Source organism: Catharus ustulatus, chromosome 5, assembly GCF_009819885.2.
Source record: "Catharus ustulatus isolate bCatUst1 chromosome 5, bCatUst1.pri.v2, whole genome shotgun sequence".
Taxonomy (NCBI): Eukaryota; Metazoa; Chordata; class Aves; order Passeriformes; family Turdidae; genus Catharus; species Catharus ustulatus.
This window is the reverse complement of record NC_046225.1, coordinates 70,706,607-70,731,416: the sequence shown is the minus strand read 5'-3', so window position 1 is coordinate 70,731,416 and position 24,810 is coordinate 70,706,607. Positions and strand designations below refer to the sequence as shown.

General features: G+C 45.0%; 1 protein-coding gene across 3 annotated transcripts in view; it reads left to right on the top strand.

The window, feature by feature from the left end:
* FGFRL1 (fibroblast growth factor receptor like 1) overlaps nucleotides 1-24,532 on the top strand; it is a 163,196-nt gene extending 138,664 nt beyond the window's left edge. For all 3 annotated transcript variants that reach the window (XM_033060355.1, XM_033060356.1, XM_033060357.1), the window contains exons 4-7: nucleotides 13,505-13,585; nucleotides 18,229-18,513; nucleotides 20,851-21,204; nucleotides 23,953-24,532. In XM_033060355.1, coding sequence (XP_032916246.1) covers nucleotides 13,505-13,585; nucleotides 18,229-18,513; nucleotides 20,851-21,204; nucleotides 23,953-24,362 — 1,130 coding nt within the window. In that variant the 3' untranslated portion in view covers nucleotides 24,363-24,532. The remainder of the gene's footprint in view (nucleotides 1-13,504; nucleotides 13,586-18,228; nucleotides 18,514-20,850; nucleotides 21,205-23,952) is intronic.
* The last annotated feature ends 278 nt before the right edge of the window (nucleotides 24,533-24,810 follow it).

Below are 24,810 nucleotides of genomic sequence, written 5' to 3'. Positions count from 1 at the left end.
CACATGATAGAATTCCCCATTCAGGATGTATTACCGTGGGGACTGCACCGAGGGGTCTTGCTGGATCTTTTTTTCCTGAGTGTGTCTGCAGCACTGTGAACATTCCTCTGCTCCAGCCTGTGATGTATTTGTAACATTTGCATGTAATCTGTCAGGCAGGGCCTCTGCTATAGAGCGTGGGAGTTTCAGGCCCGTGGGATTTGTGAGGCTGCAGATGCAGAAGTGGAAGTCAGTCAGATTTGTGGCATGGACAGGGGTTTCCCCAGCGCTGGAAGGAGGGAAGAGTAAGCCCTGCAATCTGACTGTGCACAGGCTATTCTCAAAAGGTTTCTGTTTTCAGGCTCTGGATGTGTTTTGGCATTGGAGTTCTCCTTTTCAGCTGATCCTCCCCAATTTTTCAAGGTTCACCCACAAGTCATAATTGCTCAGGGGGATAGCAGCACATGGATGCAATGAAATGCATTCATAAAAGTGCTTGTTCTTGCACTGACGGGGCTGTAACTGCTTGTTATCTCTGAGCATGATTTAGAGGGACATAAATGCAGCATCTCAGCCTCACACATTCATAGCCCCTTCCATCAAAAAATCTCGAAGCATTCTACGCACAGATGTAACCAGATAATATGTCCTGTTGTCTGTGTGGCATCTCCAACATCAGTCATCATCATTCTAAACCATATGCCAGAGTCTAGAGTATTCCCTGAAGTATTTTACATGGGAGGAATCATGTAAATAGAATATCTGGCAATCTATGAATGGCTCACAGGATTTCAATCAACTGCACAGTTTTAAAATTGGCATTTAAATCCCTCTCACATCTGTTGTTTAAAATAGCCAACAGCGTGTGGAATACATTCAGTATGAAATATTCATATGAGTATGTCAATAATAAAATGCATTATCACAAAAAAAAATAAGGTGTGTAAACTGCAGTGCTTGTTAGAGTAAATATTTAGAGATTTTAGAGGAAGCACTGTTTACTAGTCAAAAAAATAAATACTTTCCCTCCACAGATAATACTGAGATGTTCTCTGTTTTTTGAATACAAGACTTAAATGTTCCCAGTTGCCCCCTTGGTGCAGATTGTGGCTTCCAGTACTGTCCAAGAGCAGTCCACATGGGGTAATTTGCATAGGAATCTAATAAACTGCACCTGCTTTAGCTTCTAAATATCAGAGGGTGAAATACCTCTTGGAAAAAGTTTTTTATGGATCATCTGGGCAAGGTGCTGGGTGACAGCTAACTCTGGTTAGGTGTTAGGTAGTTGTGGTTCATTGACAAGGGCTGAATTCCACTTGCAGCCCTGAGTTTGTGTCCTCAATGCATTTTCCTATCTGCAAACCAATATTGTTTATGAAGACTCCCTGCCCCTGCTTCGTCTCAGGGAAGCCTTTAGATGAGGTTCAAGGTGTGAAGTGCAGTAACATGGGACGTGTTGTATCTCTGAACAGAGAGGATTCTGAGTGCTGGGGAGAACTGTGCCCTCACTCTGAAAAAAATGCAAAAACTTTGCTACTGAGCACTCAAAATCTGTTGAATTCTACCTAAAATAATCTTGAGTTTCATACGTTTTTAGATGACCTTGAAAGGTCCCTTTCAACCCAGGCTATCCTATGATTTTATGATTCTGTTTTCTTAGGTAGCTTCTGTCTCTGGTCCTTTCTCATCCTAAGATGGTTGCTGTTCTTACAGACTGCTGGTCATGTGCCAGGACAGGCACTAAATAAAAATGCAAAAACACACAAAGGAATTTAATTCCATCCCACAGGAATGCCTGTGTTACGCTAGTCATTGTTTTGAAGCATGTTTTAGAAATTTCTAATGACAGCATTGGGATTATATAGTTAATTGTGGAGCAACCATTTTTACAATTTGTGTTTTACCCCACATGGAAAGCTATAATTTACTCCATGTAATTAGGTTAGGTTTAATTTTGGCGAGACACAGGCCAGCATTATCCTGTGTAATATACTGTAATCCTCACGTTAGGTAGGGTGCCAAGTATTCAGTTTGTTTTGGGAGCCAACAAAATTGCCACTTGTCCAGGGTTGTTCTTGGACAGAATTGTGAAAGTGGTTACATTTTGCTACTAAAACCAGCTTATTATTAGTCTGACAATGACCTAGAGATATATGCATCATTCATTGAACACTGTGCAGAAGATAAATGGCACTTCATTAATAAAATTATGTATTTAACAGCATATGGGGGCAGTGTTGCAAGTTTTGATATCATCAGACATCAAGGTACTTTCTGTCTTTCATTGACCCCAAAATCTCAATTTCTTTACCTTATTGTCATGCTGTAAAGTATATTGGTCAGAGAGATTACACCACTTGCATATTGCTGTTACACAACTGCATATCAGTTTGTTTATAAAAGATAAATCTAAGTTAAAAACCTAATTTTTTTTCTCTCTCTACCCTTTCAAATACCTTTTCTTTCAAATTTCTGTCTAAGTGGTTTACCTAACCTTTAGAAGGTCTGTTTATCAGAAGAGATTTGAGTATGAAGTTATGGGATGGTGACTGATGAGGGGCTGACTGCTGCAGGTGACAATTGAAATTAGTATTCAATACATATAGAAACTGTTTTGTGAAGTGGTTCTCTTCTGAAACCTGAGAGGAAGGATCCCCTAACATCTTGTACCCCACTGAACACAATGAACATCTTAGACACTTAAACTGTTACAATGCTTTCCAATGCCCAATTAGAAGTTGTCATCCTCTCTTGATGTCTTAGCACTTCTACAACGTATGGGTGCTTTTATTTCTTGAAATCAAAGTTAAACTCTGGTAGCCTATTGACCTGTCTTGATGAGGTGTGATTTTCCACCTCAAGCAAACACACTTTTCTCATTAGAGATGTTGACCAGCAGTTCTCTCTGAGATTTTGCTTCATTTGGTAATTGTCATAGGATGTTTCATTTTCTTCCTTAGGTGATATTTTTACTTTTCTACCAGAAGACTATAAAATATGTAATCTCATAAAGAATGTTTCAATAGTTTTCATACTGGGCTGGAAGAAACAGCTGGATCCACATTCCTGGCTGTAAAGCCCAATATTGCAATTCCCAGTTCATTGTGATGGATTGGGTAATTCCTCACTGAGGAATTATCTCAGTGTTTGGAAGGCACAGGACTGTACAATTGATTATTTTTGTTTGATTATAAATGCCATCCAAAAATAATGGCTGTGCTCAGTCACTGACACGTGTGACCTCTCTTTTCCTTCCAGCCCCTCTGGAAATCTCTTTGTGCTGGCCTATTTTGGCCATGTGAATTTTCAGGGAGGTGGAACACGTATCACTGATGTTCCTACACATTTTGGTGAAGCAAGTAGTAAACATTGATCAGTGCTAGTAGGGAGGGGAGTGATAGAGGTATAATTTTATGGGGGACAGCAGCTGTGTAGTGGTTAAAATAGAAGGCTGGGAGCCAGGTCTTATCAGTTTATCCTCAGCTCTGCTGTAATCTTCTTCTTATCATTAACCTTGCATTAGTCCTTTCAGTGGCATGCCTCCCTCCCCCAACCCTAAGCAATTTAGGATTGTTGAAGATGGAATTTTGGCCTGTGTTTTTGGGTGGAGTGTTCATACCACCTCACTTTTGGCACCCACTCTACATAACCATCATCTCTTCTGCAGTCAGGGAAGAGAGGTAGGTGTCACCCTCACCTTCTCTTCATTCTCTGGACTTGGGCACTAGAGTTAGGTTTCCTAAGTAAGGACTGTTTAAACTTATTTGTCAGTAACACTTAAAATCACAGGATTCTTCCCAGTGTTTATAAACTTTCTGTAAGTAACTAGTGATTTATTCTTATAAATAATAATTGCAGTGAAATGGTTATAATTCAAAAAGGCTGTTGTTATAAATGAAACTTTTCTTCTCAACTCTATAAAGTGCAAGACCCCCATCATTCCCCACCAGGCCAAAATGGGTGGATGCTAAAAAAATGTTTTTCAAGGAACCTTAATATGTGTGACATCCACTCTGTGCCTGCACTACACAGGTAGTAAACTCTTTAAACAGGGTTTGTCTTCTGTGCTATCTGTGAGCAGCCTCTAATATACTGGGACCATGTCTCTAAGAAAGCCTTGATGCTAGCATTAAAAAATACTGGGAAATATTACCAATTTGTTCTGGGCCTGGAACAGCTGGCTGGTAATTGCTGTCTTTTGGGGGCTGCTATTTCATGGTGACAAGGCAGAAGCCTAACCACTCATCTTGTTCTCTGATTTCTTCCCCCTTTCATCCTCTGCAGCAGCAGATCAAGACTGTGACCGCAGACTGGTGCCTGTGGTACAGAGCTCTCAGGGCTGCTGTCTGTGTGCTGGAGCATGCTGATAAAAAAAGCAACCTCAACAACAACAACAAAGGAGGAAGGATTGTTTTCTTGCCCCCTATGCAATGGAGACCTGAAGTCAGGCGGGAGGTCCTGGTGTCTGGAGGAGTCAGCGAGGCGGAAGGGCTGTGATTGCCTTTGTCATGTAATTGTTGTAATGGCAGGCCAGGGAATTGCAGTGGTTGAGTGAAAATCTCCAGCTGCTTCTCCTTGTGGTTCTTTGTGTGGTTGCAGCAGGAGCTGGAGCATCCCCATGAGCAGATGGAGCCACGACTGAGAATGTGTCTCAGATGGCTTTGTGAGCTCTGTGGGCAGCACGAGACCACAGGGAGCAAGGAAGAGCTGCACTTCCAGAAAGGCTTCTCCCTCCACAGCATTATGGAAAGTGGTTGGGGAAGGAGGGGAAGAAGGTTATAAAGTAGGTGCAGGTCTGAACCAGATCCAGAGTCATGGGCACAGAGAAGGGGAGGAGATAGATGGGTATGGTAGGCACAGGCCATATCCTGCATGAAGTCAGAAGAACTCCAGAATTCCTTTGTATTGATACAGCCAGAGGAGAATATTTCACCATCTTCAAGGACTTCTTTTTCATTAATATCCTTTTCTGTTGTGTGTTTTCTTTCTTATCAATCATACCATACTCCAGGAGTTACTAAAGCTCTCTTTGAGAGCTACATGAGCCAACTTTGGCAAATGGAATTGTAAAATCTATAGTTCAGCCATAGTTAGATCATTATCATTTCACATGTTCTAAAGTTTGAGGCTGGAAAGCTGCCTGGCAGAAAAGGAGCTGGAGGTGTTGGTTGAGAGCCAGCTGAACATGAGCCAGAATGTGCCCTGGTGGCCAAGACCAGTGGGATCCTGGCCTGGGTCAGCCATGGTGTGGCCAGCAGGACCAGAGCAGTGATTGTCCCCCTGTGCTTGGCACATCTCAAATCCTATGTTCACTTTTGGTCCCATCACTGCAGAAAGGACATTGAGGGGCTGGAGCAGGTCCAGAGAAGGGCACAGGGCTGGGGAAGGGTCTGGAGTACAAGTCTGATGAGGAACAGCTGAGGGAGCTGGGGGTGTTTTTAACCTGGAGAAAAGGAGGCTCAGGGAGGAACCTTCTCAGTCTGTACAATTCCCCGACAAGAGGACGTAACCAGGTTGGACTCTTCTCCCAAGTAACAAGGACAGGATGAGAGGAAATGGCCTCAAGTTCCACCAGGGGAGGCTTAGATTGAATATTAGGAAAAAACTTCTTCATGGAAAGGTTTGTCAGGCATTGGGACAGCCTGCCCAGGGAGGTGGTTGAATCACCATCCCTGGAGATATTTAAAAGACATGTAGATGTGGCCCTTAGGGTCTTGGTTTAGAGGGACTTGGCAGTGCTAGGTTTGTAGTTGGACTCAATCATTCTATGATTCTGTGAAACAGAGCTTGTTTCACTTCTTCTGACTGACTATTCCATAGTCAAGCAGATGCCCCTCTTGGGAAGCTTTCACATATGTTCAATTTAAAGGCTTTCATTTTTTATCTCAGTTTTTTATGCATTAATCCCTTTATACTCTTTAAATACCCCACTTTTCTGAAGTTCCACCTCTCCACATTTACCTCTCTAAGGAAATACGTGATCCCTTTCCATACCAAAGTTTTTAAATCAAGCCTAAGCAATAAACCACAGCATTCCTTATGCAAGAGTACAGAACAGGGATATGTCCATGTTGGTCTCCCAGCACAGATTGCAGTATTAAGGAGGAATTGGTACTAAAAGATTTAGTCCAGGTGCTGGTAGCACCTTATGCACAGCAGTGGAAGATTCTCTCTGGGCTGCTGGAACTCTCAGTGGAAGTAGGAATGGTTTGTCTGTGCTGTTGGAGCTTGATTGGTACCAGCCTATAAAATAAACCAGTTTCCATAAGCCTGTGCTACCCCATGTGCTCCCTTTTTCTCATTCTGTGGAAGAGTTAAGTCTTCCTTGGTCTCAAAGCTGTCATCTCTGGTTATGTTCACCTGTTGTTGAAATATGGGATGCAGCAATAACCACCAGTCCAGAGCTTTGTCGTGACAGGTAATTCAATGGGCCTGTGCATTGTCACAGCTCAGAAATGTGAGTTTCTGATGCAGCTCTGGACAGAGGCCCCATTTCTTCATTACCCAGCCAGGGCTCTTGCTGTTGTCTGTGGAGTCTCTCCAGTGTTTCAGGAGGCAGGTGGCCTGCAAATGTTCCTTTTGCAAAACATCCTGCTTGCAAGAGGTTCTCTGAGCCTGAGCTGAAATCCATGAAAATTTTTGCATGGAAATTCTCATGAAAATGGCCAGAGCTGAAAATACCAAAAAAGCCACCAACACATACTTTTTTATTTTTATTGTCAGGAAATTCCACTTTTAATACCTCTGGTTATTTTTGGCCCAGCTGCAGTTGAAGGCAGTAGGTAGTAAAGTCTCCAGTGCTGTCACAGAGGGAAGTTCTCTGACAGTAACCTTTGACTTCATGTTGGTTTTATTGTGGGTTCTTTGGTTTTAGTTTGGTGGTTTTTCTGTTTTGTTCTCTTTTTGTTTGTTTTTTCTTTTTAATAAAATCCTCTGAGTGGATTTCTACTTTTCCATCTTGAGGGGTTTTTTCTGGCTGGACCCAAGGAGAGAGGTTTCCTCCATGAGGTCTTTTTTATCCAAATATTCCTGATACCTTTGCTTTCATTGAACCCTTCCAAATAAACTCTAAACACATTTCCTGTCTTTCCATGGCATCAGCACTGTTAATACAGTAGGTGACATGTTCATATAGGTAGGTTAAGGAATGGTGAGCATGAGATGGAGGGCCAATGGAGGATCTACAAAAAACATTCAAAATGGTATCAAATATTTATGCCAGGTTTGTGTCAATGGGATGAGTTTGGTCCTGTCTGCCTCTGGCAGGAAAGAGTTTTGGAGTGGACACTTGCTAAATTAGACCTCAATGATGGTAAAAAAAAATAAGAATTAGTCTGAGTGAAGGCTTTGCATCTTAATGATTTCAAATCACCTTTGGGATTCACCTGTCTCAAGGGTCCTCAAGCCATAGTTCAGGCCTCACAAAAAAACACAAAACAAGCTGGAAAATCACAGTAATTTGAAAATCAGTGTGTTACTCCTCTTTGCCCAAGATTTTAGAGTATATTTGCACAGAGCTCTTCAGAATCACAGATGTTAAGAGTTGTTATTCAGTAACAAAACCCCCCTGTATTTTAGTAGTGACTTCAAGGTCAAGATCATGTTCAAGGTCCTCCAGAAACATCCCAAATATCACAGGATGAGCAGTAACACCCTGTCAGCTGGCAGGGTAGCTCTCAGATGGGGTTTTTATGCTGGCCAGTGGGTTGGGCTGTTTTTACCTGGCCTTTGAGGGTTAATACCAGCTGAAATTCTAATGAAACCTGGAGTGTTAATCCACATTTAGGAGATCTGGGGAAAACAAGCACCTTAATCCCTGCAACATCCCAGAGATAAAGTTGTTGCTGCCTTCCTACACATGTACCTCATGGACCGTTCATCTGGGCATCAGATAAACCAGCTGGGATAGCAGAAGACTCCCTAAAACAAAGTACAGTGATCTTTGCCTTGTGTTTCCCTTTAAATTTCAGCAAGTATTACAGGAAAACCTGAATGCAACTGAAATAAACTGCAGAGATTTTTTAACCTACTTTTTAAGACTGCACTAGCTTTTGTGTGTGTTTATCTGCCATCTACTGCACTTTCAAGGATGCTGAAAAATAATTCCGATCTTTTCCTGTTTGAAGTTTATGGTCTAAGTTTTCCTTGTTAGACTCAACATAAAAAATTTTGATATAACTCTTAGAAAGGTTCAAGATCCACCTCTCAAAAGCAACTTGAGTTTGGTCACTCCTCTGGACTCCTGCAGCAGTGAAGGACATGGGGAGCAGATATGATGTGCAAATATGATGTGTCTGGGTAAAAGTGAGAATCAGCTCCTAAAGCTGGAGTTCAGAGAGATTTCTTTCATTCATCCATGGGAGAAGGAGAAGGCCTCATTATAATTGTTCAAGCCTGACTGGATTACATCACTTTCCCCCTCATTTCACTCCCTCCCTTCTTGCCTCCCTCCTTTTATTTGCACCCCTTGTTGAGCAGCAGTGTGGAGTGGGGGCTGCCTTAATGATGGATGCTGATCGCTTCATTCCCCACTGCCCCCCCAGCCCTCCCCAGTGCTTTGAAGTGTGCTCAGGTCTCAGGCTCCAGTTCAGAGGTCACTTTGTTTATTTATGCAAAGCTGGCTCATCTGTGAAATGGGGCTTTCAAGGCCTCTGACATCAAAGACTCCAAAGCTGGTCCCATCAAGTCAGAGCAGGGACGGGCCTTGCATTATAACAAATTGAAGCAACTTTGTGAATCATAGGGAAATATGATGGCTAGATTTTTGCTTCAAGAATTGGGCTGTTGTTTTGACTTGTGGTTGGACACCCAGCACATGGTATTGGCCTGAAAACCAGTCATACCCCTTTGGCTAAAACATGAAGCCTTCATGGAGAGCCTGTGGGTAAATAAAATTTGATCCTGACTCAGTAACAATCCGAGTATTTCCCATCAGTTGCTCTCAGAGCTGGACCATTATGCAGAATTTTCCATGTGCTTTAACTTTCAAGAGGGAATGGAACAATTCTGCTATGGTAATAAACAGTAACCATATCCCACTGATGTGGCAGCCTTTGTCCCATAGGCTCCTCGGTGGGCTTTGTCATTTGATGGAGTTCACACAGAAATCCCTTTTCTGCAGAAATCCTGCCTGCTTTGGGACACCACACTCTTCCCCAGCACCACCAACATCTCAGTCCTGTGGCATCTCAGACCTAAAAGCCAGCTTGGAATGAGATCCTGAAGCAAGGGAGAGGCAGTGGCTGGAGAACAGCTGAGGATGATGCCACTGGGGTGACATTCCATGGGCTGATGCCTCTGTGTCCATCCTGGCCCTGTTTTGCATGGCCATGTGTGATATTTGGAGGGGAAGGGCCCACACGAGTTTGTCCCATGTCTCCAACTCTGCCACCTGACACGATATTGGAGCCTTGCCCTTCAGGTTTCTCGACTAGCCAGCATGCTCTGTAACACCATGGAGCCAAAGTGTACATTAAGGACACCTAAATCATGTGTATGTTTTCTTAGCATCAGATACTCGTGACATAAAATTAGTCAGTGATTGCTTTTCAAGGCAGGTTTTCCACTTCATCTTCAAACTGGCTGCTGTCCTAAGCGTGTGATACTGTCCAAGAAGTCCAGTGCAGGGTGACCTTCCAGTATAGGTCACAGAAAAAGGAGCTTGTAGGAAACTTCAGCAGTTCATCCTTTTAGCACTGCCTCTCATGGTAATCTGCTGGCAGCAGATTTGGCAGTGCTGCATAGCTGCTCCCTGCTGCCCTTTGACTGCAGGCTGATTTTTGTGGATGTGCTTATCACCCCGAGCTGCCCACCTCTGTGGGGAGCTGACAAGAGCATGAACGAGCAATCGGCTTTTTAGGTCATTTCTTGAATATAGCTAAGACTCATGATCTGTGCTGCTAACTCACCATTTTGTATGCTGCTCATGTATATCTGAATGTGGCTTCTTCCTCCAGGTCCTCTCTCTGTCTAAGAGGAATACTGCCAGGCCAGTTGTGTTTGTGAAAATCAGAGTGAAAAGCAAACAGCAGGTCCTCAGATCTGATGCTGGTAACCAGGCTTCAGACTGCAGGTTTGGGCTGAACCAGATGCCTCTGAATTTTCAGGAAATTTAGCTTTGATTTCAGCATCACAGACCCCTGTAAAACATTATAAATTTGTTTCTCTACTCTTGGAAACCATGTGATATTAAAATTGAAAAAATAAGGAAGTTCTTCAAAGCAGGAAGAAACAAACTCCATGCAGGCACAGTACTGACTTTGGTCTAGGCAGGTGGAAGTCAAATGATGGTGTCTGAATTAGGCAGGGTGTTCCATCCTCAGGTTCCTGAGTTATCTCTCTCCTGAAGTAATAAAGCAGCTCTTTTTTTGTTCTTTGCAACCTCAGGTCACCACCCAAGGTGCAAGAGGGAAGATCCAAATCCCTCTCTGAATGCAGCAGAAGGGAGACCTGACCCTGTGTCACTCACATCACAGATTAGCACTTTATCATTATATCTCTGGCTACTCTGCTGCCTCACTCACACTTTTAAAGTTCCACTGGAGACTCAGGGGTTTCAGGGAATCTTCCCCAAATGAGCTTCATCCAGTTTCTGGATGTCATGGATCAGCTCTTTTCGGTGCAGCTGTTGAGTGTGTTTGTTGAGTTACAGGGAAGGTGGGAGCCCAGATCACCTCACATTGCAGGTGGAAGGGTCTGCTGTAACATCCCTCACCCCATGAGCAGCTCTGGGGATGGGAAGGAGCAGTTTTGCTCTACAGGAGTTTCCATGTTTATGGCATTTCCCCACCTCAAGACTTCTGCTGTTGTTGTTAATGTTACCACATTCCCAACACATGTGAAGCAAGTTCCAGTGTATCTAAACCAATGTGCCTAAATGCATGCACTTTTGTGTTTCAGTTTTGCTCCTCCACCAAATCATCTATTCCATTGGCTCAGCATGATAGCATAAGTTATCCTGATCTCTTTCCCCAAAAATATTTTTTCAGGGTTTGGCAGGTGACTCCGCAGGTTTGTGATTTTTTGGGATAACAGCTGACGATGCATCTTCAAAGGATCAAACAGATTCAGAGCAATTTTCCTTACATCAAAAACTTGGCAGCAAGTCAAGAGGTGTGGAGTCCACAGTCAGTGGTTGTGTGTCAGCAGGAGGAGGGCACAGGGGCTGACTTACTGTAACACATGGCAGCAGGCAAGGGAGATACCCTGCTCTTTGTACATCAGACTGAGCAGGATTACGGTATAATTGACACAACATCACCACTTGAATGTCTTAACCACTTTTCTGATATTCAGCAGTTAACAATGGACAGGAATCCCACATCTCTGACCACAGTTTTTCCTCTCCATTGCAATACATTTTTCTAATTGTGCTGAGGGATTTATTACGTTGTCTTGTCAGACAGCATCCAAGAGTTCAGTCATGACATTGTGGATATTTATGAGAAAAACTGTACAAGTGCCAGGAGATACTCAGTTTGGTATTTTGACTGAAAGGAGGCAATGTCATATGCAAGCCATCATGTATAATGTGTATTTTTGTATTCCCTGCCTTTGGTTTGCCAAGTTTGTAAAAATAAACTTGCAAAGTGCAGCTCAGGAAGCACTGGTCTCCTCTGTAACACAGGCTGAATGTGCACTGACACTTGGGCTCTGTGTGAGACTTGGTGTTCCTGGGTGGGACCTGTTTCACCCTGCTGCCCATGGTTTGGGCTGGGAGGTGGCTGGGGCACCCAGGAAAGGCTCAGGGTGTCCAGCCATGGACAGAGGGTGGTGGGAGGTGGGATGGGGTGTTCAGCTGGAGGAGCTGCTGAGGTTTGAGCACAGAAAGTTTTCTTTTCCCCTTGGAATGACAACTTTACATAGTCCAGGAGAAACTGTGCTGAACTAACCAAAAGGAGAAGAAAAAAATCTCTCAGAGTTGAGGGGGGACAAACTCATGTGGCATTGCAGCCTCTCTGCTTTAAGGGACCAGGATAATGAGAGCAGAGCATCTGTTGGCATGTAATGCCCTGTGCTGAAGAGATGGGATGATTTTCCAAAATAGCTGAACCTGGGGTGAGGATTGGGTTAAATTCTTCTCTCTCAAAGGCTGCTCACAAGTTTACACACCAAATACTGTTATAAGCACAACCCAACTTGTAAAACAAATATAAAGAGAAGTTTTACTATTTGTACCTTTTTAGGGGCATGCTTATATATAAAAGCTGAGATAAGTTTTTCCTCTCTTTTCCAGAGATTAAGGAAATAATTGTCCTGTCTTTTGCTCACAAGACCCTTTTCTTATGAGTTTCAGGAGTTGAGCATTTGGAGGGATTCCCTCCTTAAATTAGATGTTTACACTTCTCTTTATTTGTTTGGGTGTTTTACACCATTGTGTTCCTTATTGAGGCAAACTTCTTCCCAGCCTTCACCTGACCTGTCTCTGAAAATCAAATTCCACCCACTTCAGTGCACTTTAGCTTGGAGCTAAGGAGCTCTTGGTTTAGATTGTCACTTCAAATCCAGCTGGGGCTGTGCCAAGTCTGGGGCTGTGCCACCTTTTAGAGCACAGAAGCAATCTTAGAAGAGAATGTGTTTTGCTGCACCATCATGTGAGGGTGCTCAGAGTGCCTCAGGTGGATCTCTCCTGGTGTGAGCCATTGCTGTGTAAGAGGCTGCTCAGAGCTGAGCACTGTGCAGTAGAGGTCAAGCTGGAGGAGGAAAAACTTTCACATCTGGGTGCTGCAGATGTGTGAGGTCACCAGCATCACCCAGGCTGTAGAAGGAGGCTCAGGGCACTCTCCTGGAGACCTCATGTGAGCCTACATCACAGCAGCAATTTGAGGTGGGGGCTGCTGGAGAGATGGAGGTTTCACCTTGTAGAGATTTCTATTTCTCCAGGACAGAGCTGAGATTTTGGTGTTGCTGTGTGGTAGTGATAGAGACAGCAAGAGTGATGAGAGACAAAGTGGTGTGTTGATACAGGTGGATGGGTGGTCTTAATTAAAAAGAAATACCCACAAGCAGCTTTTAAAATCAATATTGTTTTTGCCAGCCATAAATCTGCATTCAGTATCTCTTGAGAGCTCATTTGACCCCAGACCTGCTTACTTTTCTGATCCTGTCTGGAAGCTGAAGGGTGAATTAGTGGCCGCAATCATACTGCTTGTGCTCTGTATGACTGATCACATAAGTCTTCCCCCATCTCCCAGGTTTAATTATCTCTGATTTTGATTTATACCATTATTTGCATAGATGGTACCACAGGTCAGCTCCCCTAGGAACAGCAACCTGTAAACATAAACAGAGAGGCTTTTGTCAGCTATTAATGGCAACATTGATTAAACTCCCATTGATTTGGTCGCCTGCCGAAAAGCTCGTGAAGCAGAAAACAAAATTGTTCATTAAACTGGCCAGGCTGTAGGTGCCTGGATGTGGATGCCTGCTGCATTTTGAGTTTGCTTCAGCTGCATGGTGTCTCCTGTTGTTGTCTTGTTGTGCTGCAGGAGACCTTCTTAACATCTTCCCTTTCCTTTCTTCACAGACGATGCCAGCTCAGGAAAGGACAGCCCGGTGCCTGAAGGCTCCAATGGAGAATATGAAGATCATTCTGGGAAGCAGTGGGGTAAGGAGCAGTGTGTGTTCTGTGGTTTTCCTCAGCCCTTGCTTCTGTGCTGTTCACGTGGCACATTTCTCAGTTGCTGAAGGAGAGGAAAGGCAGAGTGGCTGGAGTGAGTTCTCCCTACATATGGTCAAATAAACAGAGTGTCAGCTGAATGTGTTGGTGTGAATGGACCCCATCCAAGGGTCCTGCAAAATGCAGCCTGTGGTCAGCCCCAGGGCCCCCTGCCATTTACCCCAGCATGGTTCTCCCTTGTATTTGTTTTTCTGGGCAGAGACTTTTCTTCTGCATGTGCAGCTATTACAGCTTTCATAGACTCCCTATAAAAAGCATATTGACTTTTACAGCAATATTTCCAAAAGTCTTCAGTGCCAATACAACATTGCTTCCACTGAGGGCAAATGGGAGGTCTGACTTCACTTCAGGAGAATTAGCACTAAGCCAAGATGAGTGTTTTTTAAGATCACCCTCTCTTTCAGACACCTGCCTGAACCTTTCCAAGCCATGGACTGTTCAGGCATAAGATTTTGTTGTTGCAGAGCTTTGGGGAGCTGCTAAAATCTCACTTGGAACTGGCTCTGAATCACTGCAAAACTCACAGGCCCAGTTTGGTCCAAGCACTCCTTGAAGGACAATAAGTTGTCAGGCTGGTGCCAAACAGCTTTTGGCCATTACTGACAGGAGTGTGATGTGAGTTTATGAGCTCAGTGGATGAAGCACAGCATTTCATTTTGCTTGTGCAGTACATCCCTCTCTTTAATTTTATAATACAGAGGTGGCTTTGTACCACATTTGTGGCCAGGGAGAACCTCACAGTAGTGGTAGGGGTGGAACCTGACAAGCTTTTGCTGTCTGAGTCCCCACCACTTAAGCTGAGGAAGTTTTCTTCAGCAGCTGGCAAACAGGGACTTGGTGTGCTGTGGTGCAGTCCAGGCTGCATTTGAATTACATATTTATCTCAGACTGAGATTGTCTAGGGAGAGAAAGGAACCTCCACTCATTCTGGAAAGGGATGACAACATTTTAGAGCTGGAAGAAGGGTGTCTTAGGTAAACTACAGGTCAGGAGTACTTCAGAAGGGTTCAGCAGCTAGTACAAAGCTGCCATCTCTCCAGTTTTCATTACCATTGTACTCGTGGTAGAACTGCTGGATGGTGGATCAATATAACAATACAACAATAATACTATGACAACAAGATGCAAGCCCTACTAAAATTATTGAGCATTGACAACCTCCTATCAGATTGTGTTTCACTCTGTGCTGCCCTGGCCCAGTCTGTTGTGCTGCAATGTTCCTGAACCTCTGCTTTTTCTTCTTTTCATCCCTCCACAAGCAGAGTGTGCCAACCACACACCCACCTAAGCCCTTTCCATCCAGCACTGCTCACCAGTAAATTGCTGGTGTGAGCTGGTGTGCAGGGAGGGTCAGTGTGTGTCTGCAGGTCTCTGGAGGGTGATGGGTGAAGAAGCAGTTTGTGTTGTCACAGTTCTGGTCCTTGGAGAGATGTGAGAAGAGAAACACAGCTAAAAAAAAAAGCTCCACTGAAATAAAAAGCTTCCATCTACCATCACAGAGTGATATCTCTGGAGAGAGCAGGGAACTGATGTGGGGAAAGATAGAGACCCCCATCCATGTCTTCCCACAACTGACTGAGCTCTTAACCAGAAGACTTGAAAGCATTTCAATACATAGTCCTGTTGTGACACTGTTTGGAATTGTCACAAAGACTGCAAGTGGTGGTGACTGTCACTACCTGGAGGTAATGGTGCATCACAGCAGAGAACAATTCTCAGATAATGACCTCACCTTGTGTGTGCAGTGTCTGACAGGAGCCTCAGGGACTGATCCATGCCTCTCAAGGTGTCCCACAGGGAGAGGACCCCACTGAATTCCTTCACAGGTCTTTGTGCTGACAGGCTTCCATTAATTTAATTTTCATTAGCTTTGAATAAATCTTCATCCTAAACAGCATTTCAGCCAGGAACCCGTACACAACACTGTCTCTTTGTCCCATCCACTTGTGTTTTCCCTTGCTCTTGAGTGGGACATAATTTATACTGTACAAATGTGTGGTTGATGTTTATGAAGCAAATGCCAAGTGATGTGGAGGAGAACAAGCATGAGAATAACACAGAGGCACTTTGTAATGGCCTTTGCTGGCACTCCAACAAGCAAAACTTCTGTAAACGGGACAGATTTGGGGACAGACACTTAGCCTCAACTCAAAAGATACCTTTTCTGCCTGGCTCTCACAGTGCTGCTTCTCCTCTTTCTCCTTTGTGCTTGCTGGGTCTCTTTTTCTCTCTAATGTGTGTGTCTCTCTTTCTTTCTCCTTTTTTTGTTAACTGGCTTTTCTAAACTTGTCCAATTCAGGCTTTTGTCAAGGAAACATTCAGGACTGTGTAAATGGGATCTGGTTTCAGCATATTGCACGCAGCCTGGAGTAGCTTTTGAGGCCACATAATCACTTAACCTTTTTTAAACAGAGAAAGAAAGAAAGGCTGAAAGATGCAAAGAAGTGTAGCTTTACCTGTAGTTTAATATGTATTTGGGCAACCGTGTGTGAGGAGTGAATGCAAAACTCCAGACTAGAAATATTAAAAACCTGCACTTTTTTGGGTGAAAAGAGATTCTGTCATAGAGCAGGAATGCCAGCAAGTCCTTCTGAGAGTTCAGAGTCACTCACTTGACTTCTCAGTCAGCTGGGGGAGTGTGACTGTCCTGGCTCCAGCTTGCTCTTTGGTATGTTAGTCCCAGCTCAGGAATGCTGTCCATGAGGGTCTCCCCTGTCCTTAGACCTGGAGTTCCTGGTCTCAGAGTAAATTACTGCCCTATTACAGAGTAAAGTTCAGACCCATTTCATGGCTGATTCCTGACCTCTCCATGAGCCTTGCAGACATTTTCTCAATTTCCACAGTGACAGCTCTTATCAGCGTGTCTCCCTCGGCTCAGACTAAAATTTGGGATGTCCTTGCCCAGCGTGCAGCTCTGACAGGGTTCATTGTCAGGGAGGGGGATTGTCCCTGCTGTGAGGGGCCCTCCTGCAGCAGAGCCCAGAGGGAACACCAGCAATCCAGCCCCAGGAGCTGTGCAGGGTTAGTATGTCACACTTGCTGCTCAGCTGTCACGGCAAAGACTGCCAGTGCCGGAGTTACTCCGGTTCATTGGATTACACATGAAAGCTCTGCATGGAGAGCAAAGCATTTCTGAGCAGGAGTTTGAAATAACGTGAAATGGCTGGGACCCAAAACGACAGCCAAGGGGGGCAAGGGAAGGCTGCGGAGACAGATGGTTTCCCCTATGGGCGAGCACTCTGTGGAGAGGGGTGTGCTGAAGGGTGTTCTCTTCCCAGAGGGAGGGATGTTGGCCAAGGCTGCAGGGGATGAGGGCTAAGGGCTGTGCTCACAAAGCTCAGAGGGCAGTGGCTGCCATTGCCCAGTGCTTGGAGACAGGAAGCTGCAGCCTCTTCCACTCAGGAAAGCTCCACTATAATGCACATCCCAGAGCTCCTGGCCCTCAGCCCTGGGCAGCAGGGCTGGCTGTCAAGTAAGGAGTCTCACTAGGCCATCCTGTAGCTGGCCAGGGAATCCCTAGAAGTGCTTGAAAAGCATGTGGATGTGCTGCTTAGGAACTTGGTTTAGTGGTGGAGCTGGCAGTGTTAGAATAATTGTTGAACTCAATAATCTTAGAGATCTTTTCCAACTTTAACAGTTCTATGATGGGCTTAGTTAGAAGTGCCCCTGGACTGACATTGTATAGTTAAAGCAACTGGGATAAATTTGTTAATTCTTTTAAATTCTTCATTAAATTTCAGACTTTTGCAAGTTGAGGCCCTAGCATTCTTGTCTCTGCTGTTAGAAATATTGCTGATTTCTTTGCTAAGACAAGATGACTGGCTTAACCCACACTTCTATTCACCAGCAGCTATTGCTTCAGATTCTCCAGTTTTGGGATGGACTGGCATGGAGTATCCACTAATAACAAACTCATGGAGTTTTATTGGATCTTTCCCTTTCTTTGGACCATTCAACATGAATGTTTTATAAATTGAAGCTGAATTAATTGCATACATTTAAGTTCAGATCAATGTACAAAAGCCTGTCACACTTCTAAGACTTTCCTATATATTTAAAAGATGCTGACTCTTCTTAAGTCCCAATAAAGCCACAGAGAGCTAAGGGGCAAAACATCTTCAGGAAATGAAGCTTCATGTGACAAGCAAAAAATTGAGAAAATGGTCAGCGTGACAGGAATCTGAGTTTTTTCCTTTGGTCTTGGCTAAGGAGTTTGTGGAATATGGTAACAATTACAGTGTGATTATGGGGCCACATTTTTGCCTTCAGCTGCTATAGCGTGATTTTGGTGTTATTTTGTGAGATGGTCTGGTGCAATTGCCTTACAGACACAGAAACTCTGGGGTTGTGCTGTGCAGGAGGTTGATACAGTGGCCAGAGCAGTCCAGTGGACATTAAATGCATTGGGCTGGGTGGTGAATCCTTTCTAAGGAAAAGAGTTTGAGCTGATACGAGGGAGAGCAATACACTGGTATGTATGGGGCTGCCTCAAGCAAATCTGACTTAAACAAGAATTTCCTTCTTTGCTCGTGTCCTGTGCTCACCACAGTCCGTTCTGATGCCTTTTGCAGCCCGGCCCAGGTTCACCCAGCCCGCCAAGATGAGGAGGAGGGTGATCGCCCGCCCCGTGGGCAGCTCCATCCGCCTCAAGTGCGTGGCCAGCGGCAACCCCAGGCCTGACATCACCTGGCTGAAGGACAACAAGCCCCTCACGCCCCAGGAGATCGGGGAGAACAAGAAGAAGAAGTGGACGTTGAACCTGAAGAACCTGAAGCCAGAGGACAGCGGGATGTACACCTGCAGGGTGTTTAACAAAGTTGGAGAGATCAACGCGACGTACAAAGTTGAAGTGATCCGTAAGTGCAGCTCTGGGGGAGAGCAGAGAGGGGCTTTGGAGAAGGGGCCAGTGTGGTGTAAAGGTGCAGATTGATGGGTGGACATGGAGATGGGGAAGTGCTAAAAACATCAGAGAAAACATTGCTGAAACTCTAGAGTGAAGCTAAAACCTGGACAAGACCGAGTAGCAAGAAGACAATTGAGGAGCTGAAACGAGGACAGGTACTTGGGAAGCAGCCATCTCCACACCTGCATGGTGAAGGTCATGCCCAGTTCAGTGTTCTACAAGAGAGTCAGTTCAAGCACAGACTGAGAACTGACAGAGAACCCTTTCAAGTGCCATGGGGGAGAGGCGGAAATACCCAGGATAGCCCAGATTAGTATGTCAGAATGGGTGAAACCAGTCAATTCGAAATTTAACCTAGAACTTTCCCAAGGGAATTAGCAGGAATCTTATGATTAGAGTGACTAGCCAAACAAGGCTTTAGGGCCATTCTAAAATACATTTGACCATCTGAAGGTCCAGCCAGGTACAAGTGAGTTACTGAAAAAAAACAAACCCTAAAAACACCCACTAGGACCCTGTCTGTATGTTTAGATGCCTACATAGCTTTAAAGATTTGGTTCTTAGAAGATGAGCTGTGGGGGATTACCCTGCACTGGTGAGGTAAATTGCTCATCTTACTATCTAGCTATTCTGATTCTTCCTCTCTAATCTTCTGTTTCCCCTATTATTGCTGAAGATAATTATACTCAAATCCTTCCTAAATTTACCAGAGAAGAGCTCTTATTCTCAAATCATTATACTTTGCCTATGACATCATCATAGGTTGTCATGGGAATGAGTACAGAGTAGCCAGCTGAAGAAAGAGGAGAGGATGAGCTGAGCTGAGTGAAGACTGAAGAGCCCTCATTAATGAGGAGCAGGGGCATGGAGGGCTGTTTCCAGCCACTTGGAAAGCATGTTGTTTGTCTGTGCATACATTTTAGCATGAGAAAGTTTATCCCAGTGTGAAAGATTGTTCTTAAAGGTAAAGATCTGTTCTCTGATAAGTCCTTTCTCTAGAATCACTGGAATTAAAAGCACATGTGGGAAGCTCTGTTGGGCTCTGAAGGCACAAACCTGCTGGACATCTGGGATTGATAAAGATGCAGCTGTGTGGAGACAGTAAAAACATGTGTTTACACTAAAACCAGGAGCAGAGGCAGGGAAATGAATCAAGCCCCATCCTAATGGCAGCTGTGGCATTTTCACTTCATCAAAACCAGACAGCACCAGGAACAAGCCCCTTTCTGTGTCCCTGTTTATCTTGGTTTTTATCAACTTAAAGATGTATGTAACCTTTGTTTTCATTAGCTTTTGCTGGCTAGGAGTGAAAACAGTAACCAAAGCTGGAACCAGAGTCAAGGAGATAAGGGCATTAAGCAGTTTTCAGACATCTTTCTATTTTTAACATCATTCTGTGGAGCATTACAGGTTTTATTCAATTTCCTCCTTTTTTTCCCCCCCAAGCCTCCACTCCTAAGTCCTGCTTATCTGAGTCTCAGTCTCCCCAGCTGTGATTGCTGCTCACAGTCCCAAGGCAAAGCCTACAGGGACCACTGTGGTATTTTTGTTTCCTAAGCCCATCTTTAGAGCCCTCAATATTGAACATATCCCGAGTTTCTGAAAGAGGGTCCATTGTTCCTTCCTCTCACTCCAAAGCCAGTGCTGGTGGGAGCTGTTTTGTTACATGCTCAATCCAGCAGTGTTTGCCATCAAAAGGAGTTGATGATTGCCAGCAGTTACCACCCACTGTGATACCATAATTTCTCCTGTGCCTAGGATAGAGGTTTGCAGTGCCTCCTTGTCTGGAAACTGTGACTGATTTATCTGATCCTAACCCTAAAAAAAACCCCAAACATTCCTCAGAATGAGGCATATATTTTTCCTTTCACTTTATGTGGTGTTGACACAACCTTAGACTTACAATCTTGCTGGAAAGGATGGTCTTGTGAACCTCTCCCAAAATATGGCTTAGAGGGAAACCACCCTTTTCTCCAGGTCTGATGCAGGTAGAAAGGGAACTTCCTTGTTATAAACAGGAATATTCAGGCTGAGCATGAGAACAGACTTGTTAAAGCCTCAGACAATGGAGGAGCTGTTTGGAGAGGCTGGAGAGCATCTACCATTGGAGGCTCTGGCAAAATGTGTATCAGGAGAAGTCTGCAGAAACCTCAGCCTGCCTTGGGGCAGGGAGTTGGACTAGACTGTGATTTTGCCTCCCTCCTGCTCCTTTTCCCTGTGTTCCTGCAATCACACTTTACTGAGGTCAGCAAACACCTTTGCCCACGGAGCTCCCTGTGTTTGTGTGCAGAGAGGACGAGGTCCAAGCCCATCCTGACAGGGACCCACCCCGTGAACACCACGGTGGACTACGGTGGCACCACCTCCTTCCAGTGCAAGGTGCGCAGCGACGTCAAGCCCGTCATCCAGTGGCTGAAGAGGGTGGAGTACGGCACGGAGAGCAAGTACAACTCCACCATCGACGTCGGGGGGCAGAAGTTCGTCGTGCTGCCCACGGGGGAGGTCTGGTCCCGCCCAGATGGCTCCTACCTGAACAAACTGATGATTACTCGAGCCAAGGAGGAGGATGCAGGGATGTACATTTGCCTCGGGGCAAACACCATGGGCTACAGCTTCCGGAGTGCTTTTCTCACAGTCCTGCCAGGTGAGTTGGGATGTTTTTCCCCCTCTGTTATCAGTTCTCTGCATCATGGCATTTATTAATTCAGTTACTGCTGCCCATTGGTTCCCTGGTTTAGGCTAGCCCAGTTCTGATGTGAATGGGGGACTAAATCAGCCCTGATTTAAATCAGTCCCTGCTGAAATCCTGTTGATGATATTTCCTTTTCTCCCTTTGAGGGGAATAAGCACAAAATCACCGAATGGGTAAGGTTGGAAGGAACCACAGTGGGTCATCTGGTCCAACTTCCCTGCTCAAGCAGAGTCAGTCAGAGCACATGGCACAGATTGTGTCAAGATGGTTCTGGAATATCTCCAGTGAGGCAGACTCCACACTGTCTCTGGGCAATCTCTTCAGTGCTCAGGCAAGAAGTTATTCCTCACATTCAAGTGGAACTTCCTGGGCATCATTTTCTGCCTTTCTTTGTGTCCTGTTGTCAGCATCACGGAGCAGAGCCTGCTCCATGCTCCCACACCTCCCTGCAGACACTTACAGACATTGTTGAGAGTCCTCTCAGCCATCCAGGTGACATAAATTGAATTATCTGCTCCTGTATGAAAGAGGAACAAGCTGGGAAAAGATACTGCAGTTGCAGACACTGAATCTCTTCAGTGATAGGCTGCAGGATGGGAGAGGAGAACTGAATAACAGCATAGTTTGCAACCTCATTCCCTAAAATTCCTCCTTTCTCTTGCCCTTATTTATATTGCTTTTACTGGTAAGAGGAAACAATGATACAACCCTATAAAATGAGGGAAGAATAAAAAACTGTCTGGGTCACAAGGAAATGAAATGAATGAGTGTGAAAACCAGAATGATTGATTAGCTGAATTTTTACCCAGTGGTCCCCTGGGGCCTCTGTACCAAACTCACAGCTGCTGCCTTCCTTCCCCAGCCCTCAGAGCTGGTGGCCACATCCAACTGAGACTTTATCATTTGTGTTTGAGACACACCATCCTTGCCTGGCCATGTGCTCCTCTGTCTTCTGACTGTGCAGCTCTACCTTGATAAACATTTTGGATTTAGGCCTGTAAATACCAAGGAAAAGGCAGCATGGATGGGATATAAATCAAAGCCTCTAGGAGTTCCTGACCCAGGAGAGTCTGATCCAGCTCCCACTGAAATCAGGGGGAGACTTTCCATGGATTTAAATGCCAGAAGAGAGCCTACAGGGCTGTTGTTATTGGCAGTGATGGAGAAGGAGAACCCAGCTTGCCCTAAAATGCAAAGATGTGGTTGTAAAGCCATGAGTTAAAAGAGACCATTTTGCTTGTAAAGCCACCAGATTTGACATTGACAGCTCTGAGGAACATGGATGGATATCAAAACACTTTTTTTCAGCCCAGCTAGGATTTCTGCCAGGTAGCATGAAGATTTCTGTTTTCAGAATTGATAGGTCAGTTCTCTGATCATGCCATGTTTTTAACAGGAGGCTGGACCAGACTCACCTTCCAACCTAAATTATTCTGTAATTTCCAGTGTTGGTGAATCAAAATTTCATCTATTGAGGTCAAAGTATAGGTCTTCCTATACTTCAAAGAGACCACATGGTATATATTTAACATTTCAAACTACCCATAGGATTATTTGTCAAGGAGAGAAAAAGACATTAGTGTCTTAAAGAAGTTAAGGTTGAAAGTTAGGTGATACATGTTTGAATATAACATATTGAATGATTAAGATAGCCTGTGGTTTTTGAAGTTTTCTGGGTGTCTCCCTGCAAGCTGAGTTCTGTGCCTGGGTGTGTTTCAAGGCATTGGATATTCCAGCTGGTAGCTATCTTGACAAAAATTTTCATAGCTAGAATCCTACCCCAGAACTCCTTTTGGGTCTATAAATCAGGAGATTAGGCTGAGAAACTGGAATGGCTGTCCAGGGATAGCCACTGACTGCCAACTGCAGAGAGATAAAGGAGGGGGTAGTTGTGAAAGATGATGTCTGAAGCATCTTATCTGCTCCAGTAGCTCAATTTACTGCCCTTGAAAAGCCAACAGCAGCTCCAAAGAGACTGGTGGAGGTAGAGCCCATTTGATGTAAGAAACTGGGGACACACTTCAATACTGAATGGTCTTTCAGTTCTCTATGGCTTGGGAACCAAGGAGGGGCCACCAGCTCACCTACATTTTTCCCATCCTTCAGCTTTCCTCCCAACCACACAAGGAAGTCAAGACAACACCTCCAGAACCCCACATTCATTCTCCCTGCCATGGTGGAGCACTGCTGGGTAGCTCCAGAATTGCTAGTGAGTGTCTGAAGCCCTTGCAGGCAGAGCTACACCTGGCAGAGGTGGGTGGGCAATGTGGCTACGGCTCTGTGCAACCTGACTGCCTCCTGGGCTGCTGACAGTGAGATTTTACTGGCATGTCCTGTGCTGTGTCCTTCAATCTGGGCAGTAAAGCCCATTCTATCACTGAGTGAGAGTGTTAGGAAACTCTCTGGGCTGGCTCTAGTGTGCATCCATTAAAGCTTGGATAAGAGAGTTGTAAAATCCCCCAAAGACGCCCCTCCTGACCCCTAAACCAGAGAAAATGAGTTGCTTGTCCTTCCAGGAGCACTGAAAAGCAAAGCAGTTACCAAACATCATGTGCTGGCTTGATTTCTCCCTCGTTACTTGGTCTGGCAGAGTTGCCAGACAGCCTGTCCAGCAGCCAGCCCGAGTGTGACATCTGTTTTGAATCCCCTTTGCCTGCATTTAATGAACTCTTTCTGTCTCTCCCCTGCCACCACGTGCAGATCCCAAACCTCCCAGCGCACCTGTGCCCCCTTCCTCGGCCAGCAGCCTGCCCTGGCCCGTCATCATCGGCATCCCTGCCGGAGCTGTCTTCATCTTTGGGACCATCCTGCTGTGGCTGTGCCAGTCCAAGAAGAAGCCCTGCTCCCCGCCGGCCGCCGCGCCCGCGCACCGCGCGCAGCCCCGCGACAGGATCTGCGTGGCGCAGCTCCCCGACAAAGACTGCATCTCCTCCATTAACTACGAGGAATACGTGGCCCAGCAGCAGCATTTACTGTCCCAGGGCCCTGCCCTGGCCCCTGCCATGGCCTCCAAAATGTACCCAAAGATTTACACGGACATCCACACCCACACCCACTCGCACGTGGAGGGCAAGGTCCACCAGCACCAGCACATCCAGTACCAGTGCTAAGGGTTGGCCCCGTGTACAGCGGCTCTTTTGGGCTTTTTCCTCGTGGTACCTCAGCAGAGACTGCTCCAAGTCAGCTCTCACTGCCAGCAACAGGCAAAGCAACAGGAAAGGTTATATATGTAATTTTAAATATATATATATACATATATATATAATTGTATATGCGTGTGTGTATGTGTGTATATATATATGTGTATATATCTATATCTATCTATATAAATATATATATAATAGAGAAAGACAGAGAGAGAAAAGAGATTTTTTTTTTTAATTATTGCAATCAGGATGTAGCCAAGGAATAATGAAGGAACTCCAGTTCACAGCAGAGAAGCAGCTGTCTCCAGCAGCAGAGCCTTCCTGGATATTTTAATCAAAGTGGCAACAAGTGAGATGAGACACAGGGATGTGAAGCCTCACCTCCTTCCTTGTGTTACTGGAAGGAGCAGGC